At 46.1% G+C, this 18,756-nt stretch overlaps 2 protein-coding genes across 4 annotated transcripts in view; one reads left to right on the top strand and one right to left on the bottom strand.

The window, feature by feature from the left end:
- Positions 1–18,756, bottom strand: part of TNFAIP8L2 (TNF alpha induced protein 8 like 2) — a 359,688-nt gene that overhangs the window by 280,072 nt on the left and 60,860 nt on the right. The gene's annotated exons all lie outside the window — the stretch shown is intronic.
- SEMA6C (semaphorin 6C) overlaps positions 1–18,756 on the top strand; it is a 118,490-nt gene that overhangs the window by 74,906 nt on the left and 24,828 nt on the right. For 2 of the 3 annotated variants that reach the window (XM_030188436.1, XM_030188438.1), the window contains exons 10-17: positions 1,291–1,508; positions 4,734–4,865; positions 6,427–6,582; positions 7,496–7,669; positions 10,911–11,048; positions 11,775–11,852; positions 13,286–13,338; positions 16,002–16,052. In XM_030188436.1, coding sequence (XP_030044296.1) covers positions 1,291–1,508; positions 4,734–4,865; positions 6,427–6,582; positions 7,496–7,669; positions 10,911–11,048; positions 11,775–11,852; positions 13,286–13,338; positions 16,002–16,052 — 1,000 coding nt within the window. Of the gene's footprint in view, positions 1–1,290; positions 1,509–4,733; positions 4,866–6,426; positions 6,583–7,495; positions 7,670–10,910; positions 11,049–11,774; positions 11,853–13,285; positions 13,339–16,001; positions 16,053–16,155; positions 16,291–18,756 lie in introns of those variants that run through there. The other variant, XM_030188439.1, reaches the window with a different exon arrangement.

Below are 18,756 nucleotides of genomic sequence, written 5' to 3' on the forward strand. Positions count from 1 at the left end.
ACTCTAACAGCAACAACAAAACAATGTAACATAACACCAAAATACCAAATAACCCAGGAGCTGTTCACCAAGGTACAGGAAGGGGGTGGGGGGGGGAGGGCAGGCCATGCTCTCACTGAGCGGTAGTTGCAGAAGTACCAGGCAATGGACTATAATAGTAATTTCAAAAAGAAAAACAGATGTCAGCACAGCCTGTTCTAAAGCAAGAAAACAATCCCTAAATCATTTTATAAAACGCTAGAAAACCATAGAAAGATTACGTCCCCGTATCAAACAGATGGATCAAAGTGTGATAAGTTTCCCACATTACGCAGTTCTATCTGCTAGCAATCGAAGGCCTCCCATGCTACCTTCTTACACTTGGTGTATGGCGGGCAGCAGCGTAGCCAGACACCCAATTCTGGGTGGGCCTGGGCCCAGGATGGGTGGGCAGAAGAACTCCGCCTTGTCCCACAAGTGATTTGGTCTCTCCCTCTCTCGCCTGCATGCCATTTGGTCTCTCAAACATCCTCCCTCCCTCGCATGCAGCAACTAATACACACTGCTCATGTTGGCCCCACAGCCTTCCCTCTGACGCAACTTCCTGTTTCTGCATAGGTGGGAATACATCAGAGGGAAGGCTGCGGGGCTGGTGCGAATAGTATGTATCAGTCGCTGCTCGCTGCAGGTGAAGATCTGCTATTTACAAGGTATGCAGGAGGGACAGTTGTTGGGAGTTTTTGGCTAGTGAGGCTTAGGGATTCCTGCCAGCCACATTATAGGTGTGCTGCTCCTGGGTGGGCCTGAGCCCAAAGTGGGTGGGCCTGGGCCCATCCAGACCCACCCTTGGCTACGCCACTGATGGCGGGGGTGCTTAACGTCAGTCCTTGGGGTCCGCAACCTAGTCAGATGTTCAGGATTTCCACACTGAATATCCATGAGACCTATTCGCATACAATGGATGTCATGCATATTTATTGGGGAAATCCTGAAAACCCGACTGGTTCGCAGCCCTCGAGGACTGGCATTGAGCACCCCTGGTGTTTGGGCTTTTGAATCCAGATGTTAGCCAACACTCTCAGTATGAGACGATGAGGATTACATCGCCACAGGCATAAGAACATAAGAGTAGCCCTACTGGGTCAGACCAGTGGTCCATCTAGCCCAGTATCCTGCTTCCAACAGTGGCTAATCCAGGTCACAAGTATCTGGCAGACTAAACACCATTTCTCCTGCAGCCTCTCCCGTTGCCCCTTCCTTTCGCCTCTACCGATTGCTCCTTTTTGACCTCTTGTTTTGTGGTTTTGGTAGGTGATTTTTTCCCGCGTTGCCCGGGTGTGTAAAAATGACATGGGCGGCTCCCCTCGGGTCCTGGAGAAATACTGGACCTCTTTCCTGAAGGCTCGTCTGAACTGTTCCATGCCAGGCGACTCCTTCTTTTACTTTGATGTCCTGCAAGCTGTCACCAACATTGTGCAGGTGAACAACCGGCCGGCTGTGATAGGAGTCTTCACCACTCAGGCAAACAGGTCAGTGGCTTCACACAAGAAAAGAGCTCTGTACTGCAAATGGAACTCAGTCTGCACAAAGGGAACTCTGTTTTTCATACAGCATGGTATGAGCTCTGGTCTCTCTCACTGCTGTGTGCAAAGGGAACTCTAGTTACTCTGGTATTTGGACTTTAACTACACTCACTGACCCCTGGAGGGAATGTTGACAGTTCCTTGGATCTCAGGGCATAGTTAATGGACCTTCATAGGCCACTGGGTGTTAGATATTCCCCCTCCTCAGTGGATCACTGGGCCTGGTTAACAATCCCACCATTGGTTGGTGGTTAATGTTCACTTTCTTGGATGGTTACATGTGGAACTGTGAGCCCCTCAGCCCTGGGCGATAACAGATTTATATCAAAGGAGCAGACGTCCCCTCCCCAGGCTTTAACTCCGTGATATACCAGTAAGAGGAGAAAGAAGTCGGGGTACGGGACGATAGGCTGGATGAGAGCCTTCAGCCCACACCTAACCAGGCACCACCAAATGAAACTTTTCTGGAGACAGGAAGGCGGTAGAACTAGAGGACATGAATTGAAGTTGAAAAGGGGGCAGACTCAGGAGTAATGTCAGGAAGTATTTTTTCACGGAGAGGGTGGTGGATATGTGGAATGCCCTCCAGCAGGAGGTGGTGGAGATGAAAACAGTAATGGAATTCAAACATGCGTGCGATAAACACAAAGGAATCCTGTTTAGAAGGAATGGTTCCGCGGAATCTTAGCGGAGATTAGGTCGCGACGCCAGTAATTGGGAAGCAAAACCGGTGCTGGGCAGACTTCTACGGTCTATGCCCTGATCGTGACTGAATAGATATGGATGGGCTGGACTGTAAATTTTAAGGGGTTTCGACGTTAGCTTCAGAACTTAATACAAGAAGGGTGCTGGGCAGACTTCTACAGTCTGTGCCCTGAGAATGGCAAGGACAAGTCAAACTCGGGTCTGTGCCCTGAGAATGGCAAGGACAAGTCAAACTCGGGTCTGTGCCCTGAGAATGTGCATTGACATGATGGCTTGTCCCTTTAGCTGCTTCTGAGACAGATTTTCATTCAGGCAACTTTAGCAAGGTAAATATATACTGAAAAGAGTAAATGGTTTGGAATTATCCTTCCTATACAGCTCTTCTGGCTATCGTTAAGTAAAGTAAATAACAAAAAATGGGTGTGGAGGAGTGGCCTAGTGGTTAGGGTGGGGGACCTTGGTCCTGAGGAACTGAGTTTGATTCCCACTTCAGGCACGTACAGAATTCCCACGTACAGAAGCAGAAGCCTGCGCGGCCACATTGGTGATCTGCAAGGGCCGACTTCTACATGGAATGTTGCTAGTGGAATAGCAACATTCCATGTAGAATCTCAGATAGTAGCAACAGTGGAGGAGTGGCCTAGTGGTGGAGGAGTGGCCTAGTGGTTAGGGTGGTGGACTTTGGTCCTGGGGAACTGAGGAACTGAGTTGGATTCCCACTTCAGGCACAGGCAGCTCCTTGTGACTCTGGGCAAGTCACTTAACCCTCCATTGCCCCATGTAAGCCGCATTGAGCCCCCCATGAGTGGGAAAGCGTGGGGTACAAATGTAACAAACAAACAAAAAACCACGAAAAGCAACAAAAACAAAGCAATATGAAACTCAAATATACTTGTAATGTAAAAAGAGGGAAGGAAAAGCCTCAAAGTATCTCAAACCCCAAGGTATACCGATCTGTGTAGATCTCTATATGGATCTGAACTTCATCATAGTCAAAAACCTTCCCAGAACTACAGTGACTCATAAAAGAGTTCAGATCTGTTGATTTTGGAATGTCTTTTCTACAAGTATGTAGGGTATATCTGTGCATGAATCCTAAAATTGCGGGGTGGTCTATAAGCTAAATATATACTTTGACTCCTACTGATTTGGCTGTTGGGAGACCACAGTCACTACCACCAGTTGCATTTTCTACATTGCTTACAAATGGTCAAGGCCATCAAGTTGGAATCTTCATAGGCAGAAGTCAGACCATACTCTGTTGAATGGTTTTCAACAAGACGTTACAGAAAACGTTAGAAGAAATGCTTATTTATGAAAGATTAAAATGCTGTTGAATATTGGTGATCCGATATTGAATATTGGTGATCCGATGACTCTGTAGGAATCTACTTTACTTTGTGAAGTATGTATTTTGAAGGTAGATTTGTGTGCGTTGGTGGTGGATATGTGGAATGTCCTCCCGTGGGAGGTGGTGGAGATGAAAATGGTAATGGAATTCAAACACAGTGGGAATCCTGTTTCGAAGGAATGGAACCACGGAATCTTAGCTGAGATTAGGTGGCGACACTGGTAACTGGAAAGCAAAACCGGTGCTGGGCTGACTTCTACGGTCTATGTCCTGATCGTGACTGAATAGATATTGATGGGTTGGAGTGTAAATTTTAAGGGGTTTCGACGTTAGTTTCAGAACTTAGTACAAGAAGAGTGCTGGGCAGATTTCTATGGTCTGTGCCCTGAGAAAGGCAAGGACAAATCAAACTCGGGTATACATATAAAGTATCACATACCATGTAAAATGAGTTTATCTTGTTGGGCAGACTGGATGGACCGTACAGGTCTTTATCTGCCGTCATTTACTATGTTACAATATTACAGGATCCTTCCTTCTTACAAAACTAATCCAGACTTCTGGTTTTATGAAAACCATCCAAATGTTTATATAATTTGTCTTTCACTCCTCTGGTTGATTTCCAAGGATTGTATAAAAATATCATCACACACCACTGTGAAGATCCCAGGAAAATCCTATGCGTTTAGGTTGCCATTAATAAATTAGGAAGCTAAACAAAACCCGGAAGCAGCGAGCTCAGCGGAGCTGTAAAATGGAAATTGAATTTACCGAGAAAGTTCAGCCAGAGATTTAAAGTCCTGCTCGGCAGCAGAAGACAAAACCTAATAAAGAGAGAACCATAAAATAGGAGCCATAAAATGTTGATATATATATATATATATTTATAGAGATATTAATAAAAAAAGAAACCCTTGGTATTTAGAGGTGTTTTATACCATGGGTTCCCATGTGATGGAGGGAGGAAGGAAGAGAGGGATGTGGATAAAAAGAATGAAGGGAAGATGGAAGGAGGGGGGGGGGGTGTATAGGAACAGGGGGGAGAAGGGAAGGAGACAAATTCTGAGCTTTCATGTCTATAAGAGAAAATTAATCCCTTCCCTTATAATTCTCAGCATCACAGGCTCAGGAGTTTGTGTCTTCTACATGGACGACATTGAGAAGGTTTTTAACGGCAGGTTCAAGGAACAGAAAACCACAGAGTCTGCCTGGACCCCGATTCCAGAGGACAAGGTGCCCAAACCCAGGTAAGGCGAGTCTCCCAGAGTGCACCAATACATTTCCTTCTGGTTCAGTTCCACCTCAAAGGTTTTTGTGCCTCCCGATGGCTGACTGAAAACCTCAATGAATGAGACTCAAGTGGTCCAGAAATCTTTCCCCTTTACTATACAAGGCTACGTATCCGGAGCTGAAACTTAGAAAACCAATCAGGACAGGATTGGAAGTATCTGCGTATTGGACTCCAGACTGGGTGTCTACCCTCAGAAGCTTACAAGCTAGATGATTGCAATTGTTGAAATGGTTTTTGAGACAGATAGCCTGCTTTTCCTGCATCAGGAGAGTGTGGTGGTATGCAGAAGAGGGACAAGCGGTAAAAGGGGGCACATGCCGACACCAGTGTAGGCCCCCTTTTAAGTACATAAGTACATAAGCATTGCCATACTGGGAAAGACCAAAGGTCCATCGAGCCCAGCATCCTGTTTCCAACAGTGGCCAATCCAGGTCACAAATACCCGGCAAGATCCCAAAAATGTACTAAACATTTTATACTGCTTATCCCAGAAATAGTGGATTTTCCCCAAGTCCATTTAATAACGGTCTATGGAGTTTTCCTTTAGGAAGCCGTCCAAACCTTTTATAAACTCCGCTAAGCTAACTGCCTTTACCACATTTGCCGCAGCTTGGTAAAAGGGGCCCTCGATTCCTCATTTCTGTTTTGTATCTTCTCAAAGATGGTATTAATATTTTTTTTGTAACCTTTGCATCAATTAAGGGGAAGAAAAGATTTATCAGTTTTTAACAAAACCTTAGCTGTTCGTGCAGCGTCTTTATGGAGAGATGTAGTTGGGAAATTTTCTGTTTACCAATCATACCTCTCCTTCAGGAAAAATAGAAAGTTTTTATTTGTTATCTGTGACTAATCTGACATCCCAGGAGTATGTTCTGGTTCTCTTGACATTTGTAACCCGCTTTACAGTTGTAGGAATTAGCGGGATATAATCCCAAGTGTAATGTAATGTAATATAATATGATGTCAGCATAATACCAATTTAAAAAACCCTAATAAGCAGTGCAATAGAACCTTTTAAGTATTATAGATTTGTTGCTGCTGCTTTTTCTACAGCACAGCTTACCATGTGCTGAGGGGCCAGAGCAGATACGAAGATGGGGATGAGAGTATCCAAGATTCACTCAGCCTGCGGCTGTGTTCAGCTTACAAGCCACTCACCGCCATGGGCTGAATATTACCCCGTTATTGATGTTATTAATCATTTATAACTGGATGAAACCGAGGCACAGAGAGAGGAAGCTAAATTTGAATCCACACGTCTCAGGAGCTGTCCTGACTTCCGTGTCACGTGAAAGAGGTGGTGTGACAGGGCTGCTGGGGAGGGACAGAGCCAAAGGTTGTCTTCTTTACAAGGCCCAAGATGGGCTGTGGGGGTTAATCTAGGCCTGACCCGGGATATCCCTCAGTGCATGGAGCTGTTCTACCCTTTGCTGTGTGGATGGAGCGCTGTCATTCTTACGGACAGACTGCTGCTGACATACAGACAGAGGTTTTTGATTCGATGCCCTCTCTTCCAGGCCAGGCAGCTGTGCGGGATCTGGGAAGGCAGCTGCCTACAAAACGTCCAGCGAGTTCCCCGATGAGATGCTGACGTTCATCAAATCCTTCCCGCTGTTGGATGAAGCTGTGCCATCCATCATGGAAAAGCCGTGGTTTACCAGGGCCAACAGCAGGTGAGGAGCAGAAAGAAACCGGAGCTGTGTACCCTGACCGCACAGAGCTCTTCCAGGCCTCCCGAGTCCAGGGGTACTGGAATTCCTATTTGCCTTCCGATGGCATCCCTCAGGAGGAGACAAGAAAGGATGCCCTCATCCACAGGGCCGTGTGAATGAACATGGACTGTCTCTCTCGAGAGACAGTCCACATTCGTTGTTTCCTCTGCTTGGCTGTGGCACAGTGAGGACACTAGAGTAGGTGTCACACAGGGTGTGATTCCAGCTTGGGACAGTCTTGCCCCCATCCCTCTGGCAAAGCAAAGGATTAAACGTGCTTGAGAGAGGACTGAGCAACAAAAGACCCTCCAGAACTGGAACGATGGTACAGTCTTTATTGAAAGAGTCCAGCACGATTCACCCAAGACTACGGGACGGTCTTTCATATCTTAATACGAAGCATTTGGCACAATCAGTTTGGGACTGTAAGAATTATAAGAGATATTCATCTCGACCCCTGAGGCAGACGCTGGTGAGCACTGAAACACGTTCCAGTTCTGGAGGCCTTTTGTGCTTTGTCTTTGATGCTATAGTTTGTGTACTTTTCGACCCTCTCTTTTTAGCTGTTTGAAAGAGAACTGAGCCACTGTGCCGAGTCCTATGCTCAGTTCTTCATGACCTCTTTCCCTGTCTTGCGCCTCCTCTTTCACTCTCCCCTTCTCTACCTCCATTCCTCCCTCTCGCCATGTTTCTTTCGCTGTGTTTTTGGTCCCCCTCTCTGTCTCCACCAATAGCTGAGAGTTCGCTCTCCTCGCCTGATACACTTCAGTGTCCTGATGTTGAAATGGAAGCAGAGCTGGGTCGATGGGTAATGGTGGAGATTTCCCATCCTCCCCTGACGCTAATGCGCACCATCTGCTGTGCTTCTTCCTAGGTACAAGTTGACGCAGCTAGCTGCAGACACAGCCGCCGGCCCCTACGGTAACTACACCATCTTATTCCTGGGCTCCGAAGATGGGAAAGTGCTGAAAGTTCTTGCCAAGACTGATGAGAACTCCACCATGGAGACCTTGCTCCTGGAAGAGATCAACGTTTACAACCCTATCAAGTAAGACTAACAGCAGTGTCTGCATTCATTGAGCACCATCATCCCCCCGTAAACACAGAGCAGCACCACCACCATCCTAACACACACAGAGAACCACCCCGTCCCCTCACAAATAGAACACTGCACACACAGAGCTCCATCCCTCCTGCGCACACCGAGCACCACCATCACCACGATATCCCGATCCACCATATCTGTACTAAATCAATAGTACTAGAAGGTCTCGTGCCTTTCTCTAACATGGATCATCATACTGAGGGATGACCCATGGTGTAGCTTTGTGGTCACTGATCTTACTGATACCAGGGATTGTGCAAATGTGAGTCAGGATAAACATCCCTCAGCTTCTCAACTAGCAGATCATTTTGGCTCAAAGATTCTTTCTATTAGAAATGAGTTTGACAATAGGGTTGGGATTCCTTGATAAGTACTTCCCTATCAGTCCCAGTAGACAGAATTTGATCACATTTTGCTGCATTACAATGGTCTAGTGTTAATTCTCTTTCTAAGAAATATGTAACTTCATTTTGTGTTTTTAGATGCTTGTCCCCCTTGTGTGTTAAAAACAAGCACTTTGCAATTTAAAACTGAATTTTTCTGACTGCAGTCATTATTGTCTAGGGGGATTTTTCCAGCGGAGCTGGGGGAAGTTATTACCCCAGTTGTGAAGGACTGTAAAGAAGCCACTGACTTAGCACCCAGTTTACTAAGGTGCGCTAGCATTTTGAGGGGCCCTTTTCCTAAGCCGCGTAAGCGTCTATGCACACTGAACACATGCCAAAATGGAGTTACCACACAGCTACCGCGTGGATCTTGTGGTAATTCCATTTTTATTTGGGACCCGCGCCATGTCATTTGATGCGTGTAGGTCATTACCACCCGGTTACCGCGAGAATCTTTACCGCTAGGTCAATGGCTGGTGCTAAGGTCTCAGACCCAAAATGGATGTGTGGCAATTTTGATTTTGCCGCACGTCCATTTTTGGCAAAAATTTTAAAAAGGCCTTTTTTACAGGCGCGTTGAAAAATGGATCGGCGCGCGCCCAAAACCTGCGCCTAAACTACCGTAAGCCATTTTTCAGCACACCTTAGTGTGCATGAATGCTAGAGACACCTGTAGGAATGATAGAGACACCTGTAGGAATATAGGGGTGTCTCTAGCGTTACTGCGCTAAAACTGCTAGCACGCCTACAGCGCAGCTTAGTAAACAGGGACCTTAGTTAGTAGTTGTTGGCCAGTGGCTTCCTTCCCATTTTTTTGTCAAGTTGATGGAGGGATTGGCGGCTATGCAATTGTCGGACTATTTGGCTAAGTCCAGTATTTTGCATTCCTCACTGTCTGGTTTCAGCGAATGTAGGGAAATACTGAAAAGTAATGGTGATAATGGGGAGCCTTGAGGGACCCCACGTGGATGAATCATCTTTTCTGAAAAATGATTTCCCATTTTAAAAGAGCGCTGCTTCAAAAATCCCTAAAACCAATTTAGAACCGGTCCTGTGATTTTATTTATTTGTAGCATTTATACCCCACTCTTTCCCGCTCGATAGCAGGTTCAGTGCGGCTTACAATGTTTGGTAGCAAAGTATCACAGAGATAGCGCAATTGTGTGGAGCAGGACAATAGGAAGGGATGTGGTGGAAGGGATTAAGGTATTGGTGGAGAGGAGTGGTTCGCGAATTACGTTGGGTCATTTGGATAGGCTTGTTTGAAGAGGTAAGTTTTCAGCAACTTTCGGAAAGGTAGGTGTTCAGTGGTTGTTCGGATGTATCTTGGTATGGCGTTCCAGAGTTGGCTGCCTTTAACATATATTTTCTATAATTTGTAATAAAATAGCCAAGAGGGCACAAATTGATCTGCTCAGATCCAAGTGAAAGAAAAGCAAAACAGGTAAAATGAATTTAAAAAGGAAGTGTTTATTAAAACGGTTACCCAACGTGGCCACGTTTCGCCCTCAGGCTGCATCAGGGGTAAAAACTAATAGGGGATTGATACAAAGTATCCCACTAAAAGTTATTTTTGTAGCACTGTGTACACTTCTCAAAATAGCTGCTGGCTAACTATTTTGAATTTCATGCTTTCTGCTTTAGATTAGAGGTATTTTAGTCGCGTGATTAAAACATACCTGTTGGGGGTCACGTGACGCTATGCAGAGGAGCGGACGCTAGCTGTTTCGCTCCTGCTCCCTCATAGCCGAATCAGCATTGAATATCCCGGAAAGTGACTGCAGCTACCAACTTTAAATACTGAGTTTTTCCGTGATGGCTGCTAAGAACTTACACAAAGACAAGGAGAAAAGCAGACTGACGGATGACAAGATGGCGGCTCCGGCGAGCCCAGCGGCCTCACAAGTGGGATCCGCATGGGCCGCTGAGATAGTAGAAGAGGTCACAACCGCCATGGAAACATTATTATGAAGAGCTTCCAGCTTAGCTGTTACTGAGCCCAGTTTTCTCTCCAATATAGTTAACACAAATTGGAGAGGATATGGCGACTTTCCAGCGTAGGACTGGCGAACTGGAAGACCGCATGGTGAAAGTCGAGGAGGTTCAAACGAAATTACAAAAATTGGTGGACTCCTACGCTGATAAACTCGAGGATCTGGAAAACAGATCCAGAAGAAATAATTTAAGGCTGGTGGGTATACCAGAAAACCAAGGGGACAATGATCTGAAAAAATACCTGGAGGCGTGGCTGAATAAGGAGTTGGAATTACCGACGGAACTGGGTCCCTTGAGAATTGAACGGGCCCATCGGTTGGGCATAAAGCAAGCGAATTCACCAAGACCCTCAATTTTGCACATAAAACAGCGATTTTACAGGCAGTGCGCTCCGGGAAAGAACTGTTTTGTAAAACATACCTGTTTAGGAAATTTGTGATAAATTCTGTAGATTAATGATTATCGGTCGTTTATTACCTTGTCATTGACTTTATTGTAAATTTTAAAGGGAATATTATTTTTTGTCATAATGTAAAGTTGTTAATCTTTGGTCATTTCTAGACTTATCTTTTGTAATTCTCAGAGAACCGAAAGGTATTTTGTAATGTTATGCTATGTTCAAAGTCATTATTTAAAGCAAAGCCCATGATGGACAGAGCACTCACTGGCATCAATGTTCCCCTTGCAGGAACATCATCTATTTTCAGGGTTCCTGTGATATGTTTAAAGAGAGGCAGAGGCCTTTGAATATACTCTGCAGCTTTGCTCGTTTCTTTTCTAACCACTAACCTCTGTAATCACAGGTGCAGCCTGAAGAGTGAAGACCGGAAGGTTCTGGGGCTGGAGCTGGATAAAGCCCGCCATGCCCTCTTTATAGCTTTTTCCAGTTGCATGATCCACATACCCCTCAGCCGCTGTGACACGTATGGAAGCTGTAAACGGTAAGTGTGGGGAGGTGGGGCATGAAGTAGGGAGAGGTGAAGTCTTGTGCAAAACTGCTAGCTCTCTTCTGTCAAAGATACAGAATGATAAATGACGTTGAGGAGTGTATTTCCTTTCTACTCACCCTCCCCCCCATCCAACCAGTTCAAAAAAAGTGAGACTCTAAAGACCTTCAAATGCAAAAAAAATCCATAGTGCCTACTCCCCAACCCTGATGATAGTATCATTCCTCATCCCTTCAAGGGCTCCAGGAGAGCCTTAACCCAAGGCCAGAGGAAAGATGAAAGTTTGCATTAAAGATAAGACATGTACATAAGTACATAAGTAATGCCACACTGGGAAAAGACCAAGGGTTCATCGAGCACAGCATCCTGTCCACGACAGCGGCCAATCCAGGCCAAGGGCACCTGGCAAGCTTCCCAAACATACAAACATTCTATACATGTTATTCCTGGAATTGTGGATTTTTCCTGAAAGCTTATGTACAACCTCCCCCCCCCCCCCATGTAATTCCAACAGTGGTCTGATAAATGGTATGACCGCCCACAAAGAGGCCAGATACACAGAGTAGAAGTAGACGGGAGAGAGAAACCGATGCCACCCTGGCCCGCATTCTCCACAGCTGTGGGGTAGCATCGGGCAGTAGGTGCCTGGCACAGCTGAACTTTGCCTGAACTTGTACTCCACACTGCAACTGCTCTCACGGTTTTCCCTGTTTCTTGCAGGAATTGTTTCGCCTCTCGGGACCCGTACTGTGTCTGGTTGAAATCGGGGGTGTGCACACACTACAGCGCTGACCTTGGGTAAGCTGAGCTCTCCTGAAGATCTGTTGAGGCATTCTGGAGTGCTGGGGTTGGGATGAGTTTTAGGGTGCTCATGTGGTCTAACGCACAGAGTGCAGAAGTGTTTGGGGTTGAAACAAGGATATTACACAACCCAAGCAATTCTTCTGCCTTGGACCCTCCTCCCCCCCTCCAATTTACTTGGCCACCCCTCTGAGACTGTGATAATTAACAGTTACAATCACCCCGATACCAGTCAATTTTGTAAAAATGAATAATTAGACATCATTGAGGCAACATTCAGGTGAACAGCCACCACAAAACCTTAAACGGATAACGAGATGGGAATTTTCAGCAGAGCAATGATGTGTTCAGCTGCAAACCCTGAAAATACCAGCATAACGTTAAACAGTATCAGTAAATGGATTGGCACAATATCCACTGCTGGATGTTTCCACATAATGGTTGGGTGGCCGGGTTCTTCTAAATTGAGACCCACTGAGAACATTGTGGGTTGTGTGGGATATAAATGTATTACAGAAATAAGATAAAATAAATGAAGAGGATTAACTCAGGGGTGTTCTAGGGAAATATTTCTATGTGGAAACGATGGTGCATATGTGGAAGAGCCCCACGGTGCAGGTGGTGGAGGCAAGGGGCCGTACCTGAATTCAAGACAGCCTGGGACACGCACGGAGGATCTCTGAGGGAGAGGAACTGTAGCCAGGTTGAAGGTGAGGGAGCAGCAGAGAGTGGACTGATGACAGCGCCGGTGCATGTTTTAAATGCAACAGATCACGTAAAAAATAGGCGCCATTGCTGTCAGGTCCATTTGGGGGAGCGGCCGCTCCCCTGGTGCCCCCCCTCCCCTTCTAGCTACACCACTGTGGGCAGACTGGATAGACCTCATTACCATTCATTTTAATATGCTGAATGCCAGTGTCCTACAGGTGGATACACGCAGCGTTATCTTCTGCGTGAAACGTTTCTTTGCGTCATGCCATCACAAAATTGTGTACACAGATATTTTGCTAAGCACGTGCCTCCGCCCCTGAGTGGAGAGCTGGTAGTTGGAATAAACGTCCTGAAGGTGTGGAGACTTCAGGGTCTGCCAGCTGATAGACTGTGGCAGATTTAATAAAATGGCATTTCTAGTGACTAATAGACCTTCCAACCTGCCAATTCAATCATCGAGACTGGACTTGCAGTGCTGAAAGGTGAACAGCCCTCATCCTGACATTAATGAACTTGGTGCTGGTGGAGTTTAATGGCTGCAGGGAAGAGGGGTTTGAGGCCACTTCACAGCTGTGTGTGTGAGGAAGGGGGCAGAGAGTGAGAGAATCTGAGTGTGCTTATGGGTCACAAGAAATCATAGCTCTTTGACTGGACTGTTCTGTGCAGGGCAGCTTTTATAAACAGTAAATAATAACCAGATATTTTTCACGCTTTCACAGTACCGGATTTGAGCAAGATACTGAACAGTTGAAGCATCTGGGGAATTGCCAAGGTGAGTAAAATATGATATACACATATACGAACGATCCTGTCTGTGAATGCACATAACTATATCCCATGTAGAACTCATCTCGTACCAGCTTGGCAAATATTTGTAATCAGCCAGCAGCGTACACGCAACCAACACCTGGGACTGATTAGTGCGTAAATGGGCAGAATGAAATGCTGCTGTGTGTGGCTTGCATATTCTAAATCACACCTTCTTTCTCGTAGTGTGCTGAGCATTTGTGTAAAAGGCTGCATTTTCTTGATGTGCTCAGCTTACCTGGAAGATACTTCTCTGCCATAGGGGGCATGTGAAGAAGGGACTGGTGCACAGTGAAGTTACGATTATGGTGTGGAGCCATGGACAGCATATATAGAAACTGAGAACCCCTCCCGCTTCTCTAGAAAATTCTGGAAGAAATTTTGACTAAATAGAAAGTAAATCCAAAGGTTTAGGGAGAAAACTGGAGAAAGGGAGAGGGAAAAAAAAATCTAAAGTGCCTTGGAACCTCTAAGATATAAAGGAGGACAACCATTAGAATGAAACTAAGAGGAATTAATCCAGAATGGGTCAATTTTAGCAGACAATAGAAACGGTACCAGTACTCAAAGGCCAGGCCACCCTTCTTCAGGAATGGGGTGATCACTGAGAGACCCACCCCATAATAGCCAGGCCCCCTGCAACCAGTCACAGAATCTATGACTAGGCGGAATTGGTGTGTACAGCCTGAGCTTTTATTAAAACTCGGGGAACATGGGTCAATTTTAGCAGACAATGGAAAAGGTGCTGGTACTCAAATGCCAGGCCACCCTTCAGGGGTGGGGTGATCACTGAGAGACCCAGGTCCCCTGCAACCAGTCACAGAATCTATGACAAGGCAGAATTGGTGTGTAGAGCCTGAGCTCTTTCATTAGAGGTCCATGGGTCAATTTTAGCAGACAATGGAAAAGGTGCTGGTACTCAAATGCCAGACCACCCTTCAGGGGTGGGGTGATCACTGAGGGACCCACCCCACAATAGCCAGGCCCCCTGCAACCAGTCACAGAATCTATGACAAGGCAGAATTGGTGTGTAGAGCCTGAGCTCTTTCATTAAGACTTGGGGTCCGTGGGTCAATTTTAGCAGACAATGGAAAAGGTGCTGGTACTCAAATGCCAGATCACCCTTCAGGGGTGGGGTGATCACTGAGAGACCCAGGTCCCCTGCAACCAGTCACAGAATCTATGACAAGGCAGAATTGGTGTGTAGAGCCTGAGCTCTTTCATTAGAGGTCCATAGGTCAATTTTAGCAGACAATGGAAAAGGTGCTGGTACTCAAATGCCAGATCACCCTTCAGGGGTGGGGTGATTACTGGGGGACCCTCCCCACAATAGCCAGGCCCCCTGCAGCCAGTCACAGAATCTATGACAAGGTAGAATTGGTGTGTAGAGCCTGAGCTCTCTGATTAAAATTTGGGGATCATGGGTCAATTTTAGCAGACAATAGAAATGGTACCAGTACTCAAAGGCCAGGCCACCCTTCTTCAGGAATGGGGTGATCACTGAGAGACCCACCCCATAATAGCCAGGCCCCCTGCAACCAGTCACAGAATCTATGACTAGGCGGAATTGGTGTGTAGAGCCTGAGCTTTTATTAAAACTCGGGGAACATGGGTCAATTTTAGCAGACAATGGAAAAGGTGCTGGTACTCAAATGCCAGGCCACCCTTCAGGGGTGGGGTGATCACTGAGAGACCCACCCCACAATAGCCACATAATCTATGACAAGGCAGACTTGGTATGTAGAGCCTGAGCTCTTTCATTAAGACTTGGGGTCCGTGGGTCAATTTTAGCAGACAATGGAAAAGGTGCTGGTACTCAAATGCCAGATCACCCTTCAGGGGTGGGGTGATCACTGAGAGACCCAGGTCCCCTGCAACCAGTCACAGAATCTATGACAAGGCAGAATTGGTGTGTAGAGCCTGAGCTCTTTCATTAGAGGTCCATAGGTCAATTTTAGCAGACAATGGAAAAGGTGCTGGTACTCAAATGCCAGATCACCCTTCAGGGGTGGGGTGATTACTGGGGGACCCTCCCCACAATAGCCAGGCCCCCTGCAGCCAGTCACAGAATCTATGACAAGGTAGAATTGGTGTGTAGAGCCTGAGCTCTCTGATTAAAATTTGGGGATCATGGGTCAATTTTAGCAGACAATAGAAATGGTACCAGTACTCAAAGGCCAGGCCACCCTTCTTCAGGAATGGGGTGATCACTGAGAGACCCACCCCATAATAGCCAGGCCCCCTGCAACCAGTCACAGAATCTATGACTAGGCGGAATTGGTGTGTAGAGCCTGAGCTTTTATTAAAACTCAGGGAACATGGGTCAATTTTAGCAGACAATGGAAAAGGTGCTGGTACTCAAATGCCAGGCCACCCTTCAGGGGTGGGGTGATCACTGAGAGACCCACCCCACAATAGCCACATAATCTATGACAAGGCAGACTTGGTATGTAGAGCCTGAGCTCTTTCATTAAGACTTGGGGTCCGTGGGTCAATTTTAGCAGACAATGGAAAAGGTGCCGGTACTCGGTACCCCCAAGTACCCCCTCAAAAAAAGCCCTGCTTATAGATGAACAATTCTCTGTCCATTTTCGCTTTTTGATCGATTTCTTTTGTGTGTTTCCACAGACATTGTGACTGCTACAGGAAATCACAACAGTGCGGGAGACTCAGCTTATGGTCAGTTAAACCTTTGATTTTTCTTCTCACGTCCCACCTCTTTCCACTCCTTCTTCCTCTTTCCTTCCTGGTTTTTCCCTAATCCCTATTTCCTCTTCCCCAGGCTCCAAGGTTTACCTTTGCTGCTATAAAAAGGGCTTAAATGCTGCAGGTGGTAAACATTTCTGGATGAGTAAATAGTCCTGATGCATTGGAACCTTCTGCTTAAGTAGAGCTAAGAACTTGATTGTGCTGTTGTGATGACTGTTAATGAAATAATTTATTCTGTGTACGTAAGAGGGCTCATCCATTAGCGAAAACACAGCCATCCGTTTCATGTCCTCAGCATCTGTCTCCTTTCCTGTTCAACAGGTTATTTTCAAAGAGTATTAAAATTTTAAAGAGCGAGTCATCATTTCTAAGAGCCGAGGTCTGTTCCTGTTTTTCAGTTCTCTCTTAATGAGTGGCCCAAGCGGAACTCTTGTCGCTCTCAAGTTGAGTCACTCGGAGTGCAAACATGGATTTGGTCAATCTCCAATAATGATAACGGCCACAGCAGTAACAAAATTCAAACTAAGGTCTTACATATTGCATTTCGACTGCAAGCAAGTGACTGAGAGACCCCTACCTTCCCTGCTAGCTCCTTTTTACCCAGGACAAGTTGATCCAGTCCTGCTTTTACACCCACTGCATGCATGGACTTGTAGTCCCTGCCTTGGAGCAGCCCATTTTGATCTAGTGAGGCCACTTGGCAAGCCTACATTGTGGACTGGAAAGGGGGGGGGCAATTCTACAATGGGGTGCTTCCATTTAGGCACCTGAGGATGCAAGGTGGGAGTCTATTCTGTAACGATATCTGGGCCCCCCAATTCTGCTATACAATGCTAGTGTAACAGCAGGTCAGTGCAGCCATAGACTGACATTATTGTACTGGGAGTCCTCCAGCTCCATCGCTGCCAGTGGGGGGCAGTGCTTCACTATTGTGTTTCCAATCACTAGGGACAGGCAGGTTCCCTGGAGTCCTGAAGAGCTTGCCTGTCCTTCACTACTGAAACAGCACCCCCTACTGGGTGGAGTGTAGGTGGAGGACTCCTGCTCAGCTTAGGGAGAGAACAGTGCATAAATATGGCAGAGAGGCACATAAGCGGGAGCCCTGCCCCTGTGTACGCCCCCTTTGTATTTACATGCTGTGGAAGTTACACATGGCTGCGTTTTCGTGAGTAAGCGTACCCTTACACATGTGAAGCTAATATTCTGTACACAAGAGAAGTGTAAATGTGGCTTCCCAGTTATAGAATTGCCTTCACCCGTCTGATAAGCGGGAAGAAGGAGCAGGGTAAGCTGGCTCTTTCCAAACAACAAGGAAGACCTATGGACGATTCCAGATCTTTATTGAGAAATACCAAATGATTCGACACAGCTGCTGTGTTTCGGTGCCAAAGCATCTGCCTCAGGAGTCTTATGGGTTGATAGGATAATGTTTTTATTCTTCACTCGGACCACTTTGGCGGACCCTAGAAGTATATCGTGCGACTTTAGACTTTCAACATTAGCTTTGTTTATCGCAATAACCAGAAACAAGAAAACATCCCCTGTTGTTTGCAAAGAGTCAGCTTACCCTGCTCCTTCTTCCCGCTTGACTGACTCTCATTGGGATTGCGTGCACCTCCACCTTCTGTGGGTGCCCTTCTCCTTCCACCTGTCTCATCCCATGACAGAGCTTGTGTTCTGTGAACTGCGTTTGATTGGATACGCCTGAAGGTCAAGGGTGGAGGAGGAGGAGAAAGGAGACATAACCCCTCCCCCTCCCAATATTCTACCAGCAGCAGTGAGTATTTTACTGTCTGCTGCCTGCCCTGCCTGTCATTGAATATCTGTGGGGAGGGGGTTTAGCCAGCTAACACATAACTGGTTAAGTCAATATTCAGCCCTTGATTGCATAATCCCAACCGCTTAAAGATAGGACCCAATTTAAACGGTTTCCTTATGTGGTGAGGGGCTGAATATCAGCATTTAACTGGACTCCGCCCCTGGAATGCGCACGAGTTAACCACTTTTGAATTCAACACTAACAGGTCATTTTTTATGAAAGACAATCAGTTAAGTGCTGCTAAAAATGGCCAGATGACCGCAAAGAAGCGATTTAACCGGTCGTCAGCCATTTCCAGCCAGTTAAATCATTTTGAATGTCAGCCGGAACTTGTGCCATGATTAATGCTAATTTGGGCTTTTCCATTTAACGAACAGCGTTTCAATCTTCACATTATCAAAAAGAGTCAAAATGCCTGCACACTTGCAATACAGAACATCTTTGTAACTGAGGGTATTTCATCATGATAGAAAATGTAACTCTTGAATGGGTTGAGAGGATCAGAGGCCTATTTCAGTGGGAGATTTATTTAGAGATCCAGAATCTCAGGAAAGAAGTAGCCGAAAGAGCACATAGCCAGATTTCGGGTGCTTGACCCTGACCTTTCGTAGCTTGTGACAAGCTACGCTCCGTTCCTTCCAGCCCCCTCTCGTCCTTGTCTAAGAGAAAGCGAAAGGATGAGGGGCCTCGTCGCTTATTCATTAGAAATTCATTGTCATTCTCACTTCAAACCTCATTTATACAGTTTTCTTTAAATTGTACAATTATCAGGCTAGAGTGGTTTCCAGTCATTTTCAGACTGTTGCGGTAACTCCTAGAGATCGGATGGACTGTTGAAGCCTTAGGCTTTACCGA

This window comes from Microcaecilia unicolor, chromosome 14, assembly GCF_901765095.1.
Source record: "Microcaecilia unicolor chromosome 14, aMicUni1.1, whole genome shotgun sequence".
Taxonomy (NCBI): domain Eukaryota; kingdom Metazoa; phylum Chordata; class Amphibia; order Gymnophiona; family Siphonopidae; genus Microcaecilia; species Microcaecilia unicolor.